The 9,738-nt window shown below is 40.9% G+C and overlaps 1 protein-coding gene across 1 annotated transcript in view; it reads right to left on the reverse strand.

Annotated features, from left to right (window-relative positions):
* Positions 1-9,738, reverse strand: part of Tgm3 (transglutaminase 3) — a 94,855-nt gene that overhangs the window by 46,787 nt on the left and 38,330 nt on the right. Inside the window, exons 3-4 of the mRNA XM_019205540.2 lie at positions 6,770-6,877; positions 3,785-3,912 (exon numbers count right to left, since the gene is read on the reverse strand). Of these exons, the coding sequence (XP_019061085.2) occupies positions 3,785-3,912; positions 6,770-6,877 (236 nt within the window). The remainder of the gene's footprint in view (positions 1-3,784; positions 3,913-6,769; positions 6,878-9,738) is intronic.

Raw genomic sequence — 9,738 nt, forward strand, 5'->3', positions numbered from 1 at the left:
GGAAGGAGGAGGAGAAGGAGGAGGAGGAGGAGAAGGAGGAGGAGGAGGAGGAGGAGGAGGAGAAGAAGAAGAGGAGGAAGCCACCACAGCCCAGAGGCCAAGTTGTAGTTTGCTTAAGAACAACCCAAAGAATTGTGATGATAAGGGGTAGATCACTGGAACTACGTAAACTCTCAGAAAAGAAATGCACTAGAGACATCATCCAGCTCAATTCCTTCTCTGATGAAGAAACTATGACTTGCAGAGATTTGCATAATATCTCAGAATAGCTGATCTATATCCCAGAGCTGGAAGGGTGAGTAGTGTAGGGGTCTTTTCCTCAACTTCCTCCTTTTACACCTGAGAAGATAAGGCCCAATGCACCAGGAACTACAATGCCTCATTCTCTGAGCTCTGTTCTTTCTGACATACCATAATAGTATCTTCCTTCCTTTTGGTTGAGAAATGCATTTCAGAAAGGCCTGTGGTCCATACAGGAGGGAAATATTTTTCAACACCTTCAATAACAGTGTATGCTATTATTATCCTTATGCATTTGTACAGTGGTTGTAAAACTTGCTTTTATATTCACCACCTCACCATCCTTATAAGAGTCCTTAGAAGCAAACATTAGCACACCTGCCATATTGAGAGGTGAAAAATTGATGCCCTTGGAGGTTGTGTGTCTAATTAGAAGCTAACTCAGATCTGAAACTTTGGACTCCAAATTTCATGTCCTTTTCTTGTTCACCTCATGTGAAGTGATAATAGTAGATGATTTTAGGAAAAAAAAGTTCAAAGCATATGTGTGCTGCATCCTTTATAGCAACTTGTATGTGCAGTGCTTTGCTTCATTGTTGCCACCTGATGTAGTACAAGCTGCTTGAATATAAATGTGATGTATTAAGAAACCTGAAGGCAAAAGGAAAGGTAAAGAGATATCCAGAGGAGTGAAGTAGGTGATGAAGGTATCGGCTGGCCTGGGTCTAGTGGCCTCTTGCAGCCTTTTCTGTCCCTCATTCAGTGAGCCTCACTGTGATGGTTTGGTCTAGATATCCCCCAAAGCCTGGTGTGGTCATGGGTGGGGCTTTTTCAGAAGTGGCTGGTTCTAGAATGTGTGGTGCTGGAGATAAAGGGTGTGTGCTTACTAAATTAGTCCACTGATGGATTTGACACCTGCCCTAAACTGAGTAGCCAAAGGGAATATAAAAGAGGTAGAAAGAAGCTGCTATATTGTCTCTAGTGGTTTGCTAGCTTCTGTGTTCTGCCTGCTATGAGCTGTTTCTTCTCTGCAATGCCTCTCTGCCATACCACCCTTCCTTGGAGCCAGCCAGCTAAGGACTGAAATCTGCACAAACCATGAGCCAAAATAAATCTTTCCCACTTTAACTTTGAGGGTTGAGTATTTTGTTTCAGTGAGAGAAAAGTAACTAAGACACTCACTCACAGGTGAACCTGGAACAAGGTTTTTCCTCTTCACTTCTTTTTCCTCAGTTTACCAAAGTGATGAGAGACTAGAGATCAGTTTATGAAGGCCCTATCTCTAGTGGTTCCCATCTCATGGTATCTGAAGAATAGATTTTCCGGGAGGAGGGGGTGAAGGGAGGCAGGGACAAGGGGAAAAAATGAGAACCAAGACCTGTCATGTAAAGGTACAAGATCCCAATGATGAATGTAACTGTACTGTATACCTAAAATGTACCAATAAACTCAATGAGGAAAAAAAAGAATAGATTTTCCACTTGATATCTCAAAGGAGACAAACAGAAAGAAAGAGAAAGATTAGAGGGAAGGGAAAGTAATTAATTTTGTCATTCTGGGCAAGGCTCTCTTTCGACAATTTGTGAAATTAAAACCACACAGATTTTATGGTGGGTAATTTCTATTAAAACTTGTAAAAGTGTACATTCACCAATGCATATATTTGGATTATCTGTAAAATTTGTTAAAGAAGTATTTTGGAAAAATATAAATGCTTTATTACGATATTATGGAAGATCTACATATTATCTATATACAGATACTAACAAGAATGATGTAGAATAGTAGTTATTTGACATTGAAAATATTAATGATATATATTAAATAAAAACTAAAACTATATGGGTGAATGTACATATTTAAATAAATATATGTTAAATGCTATATGTAAAAAATACACACTTGCTCTCAGAAAAAAATATAAAAGATTATATACTAGAATGTGAATAGTGGTCCACCTGGTGAAACTAAAACAATTTTTATTTGATTCTTCACACAATTTCACATTTCCTTTCAATTTTTATGTTGAATATATATATATTTTTAAAAAGAACATGTTTTCATTAAAAAATTTTAGCCATATTAGTCCAGAAAGATGTTAATGACATATTGTAGTATAAAAAGTAGACTTTAAAACTTCATATATAGTGTGGTATGATCCAATTTTGATATATCTTTATAACATATAAAGGAATTTTTAAAGTCTGGAGTGTCATATAACAAAATACAATTATTTGTACTCTCTGATTTTGTTTGGCTGCATTTTCCAGTGTGTGTAATGGACATGCATAAATTATGTAACAAGAAAGCAAAGTAAATTTCTTTCTCTAAAAAAGAATTAATAAAATTAATTAATTAAAATTAAAATAATTTAATGAATTGACAACCTACAAGAGGAGAAGAGAGCCAAATGCAGAGAACTAAATTATGCAAGAGGGCTCAGTAGGTTTACCTACTGAATTGAGAAGATTCATGGAAGAGAAAACATTCAGAGCAGGCTTTAAAAGACAAATATGAATAAACAAACATTGGAAGGCAGGTCATGCTTGCCAGACAAAAGGCAGGAAGAAGTGTGGGTACATCCCGGGAGCAGCCCATCAAAAGGGCTTGATGGTACATGACCAATTCTCCCCGTTAGCCTCCTGTCAGACCCATGTACACCATTGTGCTTAATCACCAAGCTCTTCCATATATTTTCAAATAGGGAAGTCATTAGCATTTTTCCTTTCTAGACTGATCTTATTACATACTGAAAGAATCCAGCACTAGAAAATTTTATTTTATTTTTTTCCTTTTTATTGAGTTTATTGGTACAATCTAGGTGTACAATACAGTTACATTCATTACTGGGATCTTGTACCTTTACACAACAGGTCTTGGTTCTCATTTTTTCCTTTGTCCCTGAGCTCCCTTTACCCCCTCCTCCCTTCCCCATTTAAAAATGCTTTATTTCCATTTTCTCATATTTTTTTCTTTTCCCGTATTCCCTTTCCCCTACCCTTCCCACTTTCCCTACACCTTTAACCCTTTTCTTCCTATTTCACACTATAAATTAAGAGTAAATTTTTTTTTTTGTACCGGGGATTGAACTTGGGTCCTTGTGCTTGTGAGGCAAGTGGCGGAACCACTGGGCTAAATCTCTGGCCCACTAGATAATTTTAATTAGTGAATTATTTTATAGTTTGGGAATTTGTCAGCTACTGTCTGGATTTGACTCTGAATTTTAGCCTATTGATCTAATACTAAAAGTTCTTTGGGCCAGGGATTTAGCTCAGTGGTGCCCCTGCCTGCCTCACAAGCGCAAGGTCCCGAGTTTGATCCCTGTTTAAAAAAAAAAAAAAAAGTTCTTAAATTCCCAAGGACAAAGCAAGAATTTCCCAGGCAGCAGATCTAGATCTCAGTTTCATGCATCCATAAAAAAAAAAAAATAAATGTCAGAGGTGAATGCTTGTCCTTGCATAACATAGGCCTTCACAGAGTGTATGCTAATGACATTAAGCTGGAGGAGTCACTTGCAAACTAGGCTACAACTCTGTCTACTTACGAGACAGTCTGGATAATAGGAAGTGGGCTGATGTTCTGGGAAATGGATTTGCTGAACTCTTTGGAACATAAAGAGTCTGGAAAATTCAAATGAGGCTTGCTTTCCATGATGTGGCAATATTTATAGGGCTGTGAACAGAAAACATGAGAAGAAATGAAATTCTTCCTTTGAGTCAAATCATAGCACAAGAACAAAAACAATTTCCTGTCTGTTTCCAACAGGCCCTGAACACTTGGCTTTTCTTGACCTTCCCTACAGCAAAGTGGCTGGGAGAACTTCCTCTGGCTCCCAGATTCTCTGTCCTCAACATTTACATCCCAGGTTAAATTGGACCCCTACATTAGTGATAACCTGAAAATTTAGGTTCTAGGCAAAGCTCTTTTTCCATCTCACTTGGGAAAAGCAGGTTTTGGTCTAAATCAGGTGCTTTACCCTTGTCAGCTTTCACATCCCCTCATGTTCTGCATACTCCTCAGGAACATTTCTCAGATGCAGAGACTGTCAGCGAGCATGGCAATCTCCACCCATTTCTGATTTCTATGATCTTAATATTTTTGCATCCCATCCTATTCTTAAGTTTTAAAATTCTAAATGTAAGTGCTGGAGATTTGGCTCAGTGGTTCTGCTGCCTGCCTCTCAAGCACAAGGACCTGAGTTCAATCCCCAGTACCAAAAAACTAAACAAAAAGCCAAAAGATTCTAAATGTAAGTGATTAAAAAATACTAAAAAGAGGCATGGACATAATGATGCCTATATACACTTAGATGACCTCTGGAAAGACCTAAAAGAAAATTCTAACAGAGGTTTTCTCTGGAGAAGGGATAGGAGTGTGATGGTTAAAGAAACAAAAACAGTGACTTTTCATTATAGAGTTCCTTCTCTTCTCTTCTCTTCTCTTCTCTTCTCTTCTCTTCTCTTCTCTTCTTCTCTCTTCTCTTCTCTTTCCTTCCCTTCTCTTCTCTGCCCTGCCCTTCACCCCTCTCTCTGTCATTTTACTGAATACATAGTGTATTAGGAATTTCATTTGACTGCATGCCACAGAGACCCGAGGAATGGTGACTTAATCACACAAAGGGTTTCATTTTTCTTACTGGGTGATAAGAGCTGGGTACAATGTTATGGGATCCCTTCCAAATCTCAACAGCATCTTCCTCAACTGTGGCCCTGTCTAGCTCCCAGCTCACAGACAGCTACCACACCTTGGGGACAAACACTATGTTTCAGGCCTGAAGGCAGAAGCGCCAACTTGTCAGAGCTTATTTAAAGGGCTTCCTAGGAGTCCATCTTAGCAACTTCTGTTAACATCTCAGTTTTGCTCAGAACTTCATGGTACTGCTCTCCCTAGCTGCAAGGGAAGCTGGAAAATAGTTTTGTATTGGACATATTGTATCCTGTGCAAATCTAGGGTTCTTCAGTTAAGAATGGAGAGAAAGGACAAGGACTTGGTGGTTGCAGTCCCTGTCCTGGATGGGTCCAGCTTTGATAGGGTCTAGATTTTAGAGCTATTTGCTCCATATCTTTTGGGGTTTTTGTTTTGTTTTTTACAGCTGACACTATTTTAAAAGAGACTTGCTTTGGTTTCTCCTGGGACTGCAAAGCTCTGACTCCCCATTGTGACAAAAAGCAGAGTGAAACCAAAAAAGGAGACCTCCAGATTTGGGTACTCACTGTTGTCTTGGGCAAGTAACTTCCTCTTTCTAGATTTCAGTTTTCTTGAGAGAAAAAAAAGCCCATTTAGGAAACAGGAAGGCATCTTATGACAGTCACACAATTTAAGAGTCATGATCTGACTAAACTATTCCAGCAACCTTTCTCTCCTCAGTTCTTTTCTTCTCTCCTTCCTTAAGTGCCTCCCCACTGCCCTCATCCATTAAAGTATTTACTGCCTGAAAAGCTCTGGAAGTCATACTGAAGTGTGGAGAGTGAGGATTTGGCATAGTGCTTAGAGCTTCTGTTGCCTGCATATTTCAGAAGACTTAAGACAAGAAGAATGCCCTATTGGACAAGGGAGCCCTACAGCTGGGAGGAAATGGAGGTAATAAGGCAACTCATAAAACAGAAACTTTGAACAAGAAGAGCAGGGCTGAAATAGACTTATAAATTGAGGAGGTAGATAAGTAAGTAGTTCGTCTCCTTCCTTATGTTCTCTCTTCCTTTCCCAAGAAAAGACGGTCAGGAGGAGAAATGAACTTCAGTGCCTGCCAGGTGCTAGCCCCACCCCTGGTTCAGTATTAATTCAGTTTTTCAGACCCTTTCAGTCATTCGTGTAGGAACTTCATGAATTTTGGCTTTCTTTTTCTTTTCACCTACAATACAACTGTTTACTAAGTAGTTTCCTTTAAGTCAACCCCCTTTAGCCAGTTTTAGTGGTAGATGCTTGTAATCCCAGCATTCTGGAAGGCTGAGTCAGGATGACCATAAGTTCAAGCCCAGCCGGGGTCAGTTAGATACTTAGTGAGAAGTTGTCTCAAAAATAAAAAAGTAAAATAGGGTGGGAGATGTAGATCAATGGAAAGGCCCTAAGTTCAATCCCTAGTACTGAGAAAAAAAAAAATCAACCCTGTTTTTTTCTTTAACTTGCATATTGACTTTAGCTTTGTACCATTAAATAACATCCATAAAAGAGTTTGGTATGTTACATGAATGTAAACAAGTAACTATGAGAATTGAAAAGTGTTTATTCCCATGTTAGGGTTAGATGTGACATATTTTGGGGTCCATTGGTAACTCACTGGGTCCTCAAAACTGCTGTATGAGGTAGGGATTGTTATCTTTACTATACACACAAAGAAATTACAGTTCATAGAGGTTAAATAACTTGTCCAAGATCACAAAACCAGCAAAGGAAACTAAGACTCAAAACCACTTTTGTCTCCAAAGCTCTCTGCTGTCTTCTAGCTCTGCCCCACAGTTAGGAGAAGGCAGGAAAAAGCCACACAAAAGGGGGATCAGTCCACAGAATCCATTTCTTTTATCCAACTCACCTGTTTGGTCTCTGCAGAGCCAAGCTTCAGATCCATCTTTTTCCACAGAAGACTCTTCATTTCCTTCACAATGATCAAGTTGTGTCTGGTGCAAACCCGGTGCTTGATCTGTGTTTATCAAAAGGTGACTTTGCTTCAGGGACAGCTCCTGCCACTACCATTGTGGTGCCAAGGCTCCTAGGAGCTTTCTTAATCTTGCCCTTTTAAGTTGTTCACCTAGTTTTCCACTTGCCATCACTCAGGTCCCCATTTGTGCCAACAAAAAGTTTTGCCCTCAAGTAGGGCCTTGAGGTTGGCTTCGCAGTTTTAAGTAGTGGATTTAGGAGAGTAGGATTCACTATGAAACAATCTCAAAGCACTCTTTCATCTCCTCTTTTCATCCACAGCACCTAGTTGCCTGGCACACTTACTTGCCAAGTGTGCCAAAGAAGCAGAAGATTCTCTGCCATATCCCCTGAGGCCCCTTCACTTTGGTTTCCCTCCCTACCAGGATCCTGTTGAGTGTGGTTCTTCCATGAAACTGAGGGCTCAGATGAGGCCATGTGAGGCCTTGGACTTGGCCTTCCTTCTACTATATTCTCTGCCTTGCTGATGTCTAACTCTGGGCTTCAGAGATACAGAAAGGAGGATAGCCAAGCACTGCTCTGCACTCTTTATAACTGTTACCTCACCGACTACTCTCAACAACTTACCATAATGAACAGGTACTGTCAGACTCATCTTCCAGAGGAGGAAAGTTAAGGAGCTTGCTTATGGCCACATGGTGACTAAAAGGGAGAACCAAGATTTGAACTCTTTTTTATCTGATTACAAAGTGTGCACACTCATCACGCTCCCATGACATGGAATCTTACAAGAGTATTTAGAAATCATCTCTTTCAGTATTTCCCAGGTTTTATGTTTCTGAACTCCTGTTACTCAGATCTGAGGAAGAGGAGGAGGTCAAAAGTCTTTGGAGGAAGTTGGATTAATTAAAATTAAGTAGATGTCTTTGTTGCAAGACTTTTCAGAGCCTTTCATATCATAATGTCTATGTTAACCTCCAAAGGGATCTATGATGTGTCACATCACTAAATCACTCAGGCAGACAGTAAGCATTCAAGAAAGCAACATTACATAGGTCAGTTTGTAAGATACTCATCCACCAGGCTGCTTTATTTCAAGTTTGAAGAGGAAGGCAGGACACTTGCCTAAGCAATATGATAAGCTGAAACTTTTCCACACTCCACAGCTTCACTCCTGTCCTGCCTGCCTCAGTAGAGACTGCCCAGTACATCAATCATTGAGAATTAAGTAGATGTCCACCACCTGCCAGGCTTGGAAGTAAATAAGATGTGGTACTAAGATGTGTGGGCAACCTCACAGCAGGGTGGTAGTGGCATTGATGATGGGGCTAGGGCTGGGGAAGCCCTCCATGGGGACTGAGCAAGTGAAACAGCCCTTCTCCTGTCAAGGGCCTCCTGCAAGTCTGGAGCACCTTCTCCCATATCCACATACCTGTTATGAACAGCAGAGAAGTTTTCTGGTTCCACTTCTAGTAGCCTCTTTGTCTTGTTACAATAAAACAGATGCCATAGCAAAACAAATAAATAAATGGATAAATAAAAGCAGATGGCACAGACAGATTCCTTTTTACTTGTGTTGATGTTGCATGAAATCCCTCAGCAACACAGGCTACAAAGGTGCCTGACCCCAGAACCCTCAGAGAACACATCTTGCATTTGACTAAGTCAGACCATGTTACAGATGGAGGTAACACTGGAAGGGGAGCCCTGTAGGTCTGTAGCATCTCTGCTCTGTTCATTAGCCCATAGGTTATGTTCATGTATCACTAATTCCATTATAGGTGGAAAGGCAAAGTGGGTGAGCCAGGTAGTTAGCTCAGTGGTTCCGGTGGCTGCCTTGGAAGTTCAAGGGCCCAAGTTCAAACCCTGGAACAACAACAAAAAGAGTACATTTTGGCTGGGGATTTAGCTCAGTGGTCTGGCTGCCTGCTTCACAAACACAAGTTCCCAAGTTCAATCCCCAGTATCAACAAAACAAACAACAAAAAAAGTGGGTGAGGGAGGAGAAGCCCTTGTACTCTATGTTTTCCTGCCACAGTGCCTTTAAGGTAGGTTTCAGAAAACATAAGCCCGGATGCCCATATTCCAGGAGTGGGTACTGGGTCTTCTCTAGTTCCAGACTTTATGCCATTGTATGCCCTTGGATGAGCCAGTCTTTCTCTGAGCCTCTTTCCTCATCTATGAGAAGGAAGAAGTTTGGGATATTTCTTTCAGCTCTAAAGTTTTGCAAATGCTCTATGGAAAGGAGTGTGGGGTTGACATCACAGCATTGCCAATACTAAATGCGCTTCAATGTCCTGCTCTGTCCTTTCAGGCTTTTAATCCCTGGCCATTTACTGGGCACATTTTCTCACTGGAGGTTAGACACTTGTGTTTAAGAGACTCCAGATGGGCAGGCTTTGCTGCAGCCAGAGTATAAAGCACAACAAACTTGCTGGGGTAGGAGTGAGCCTGATGGGGTTGCTGTCTGACCTGCAAGGAAGAAGAACCAGCTACCCCTGAAGAGTTCTGGAGAGGGTGCCCCTCATGCACAATTTACAAGGGAGGGCAGGGCCTGGCCCAATTAGTCTAAGCTGCTGAGATATGAAAATGGTGCTGCCAATTGTCTGGACAACCTAGCATGAGGCGCTGGCCAGGTTCTCCAGCTGTTCTCAAGCATCTGGCCCTGAGATCACAGACCAGAGACCACCCTTCCACTTTGAGGGTAGAGGAAGGGTTATGTAACTACCCAAAGAGAAGGGCCCTCTGCAGTTCAAAGTTTCTTAGTCCAATATTCAACTTTTAGTTTCGAAACTTGGCCAAAAGGGTAGTCCTCATGTTAATGGCTAGGGAAACCCAGTTCTTTTTGGAGTGTTATAAGTAACTCCCATCACGAAGAAGGAGGAGGAGGAGGAGGAGGAGGAG

This window comes from Fukomys damarensis, unplaced genomic scaffold (genome assembly GCF_012274545.1).
Source record: "Fukomys damarensis isolate Sample0158 unplaced genomic scaffold, DMR_v1.0_HiC HiC_scaffold_7, whole genome shotgun sequence".
Taxonomy (NCBI): Eukaryota; Metazoa; Chordata; class Mammalia; order Rodentia; family Bathyergidae; genus Fukomys; species Fukomys damarensis.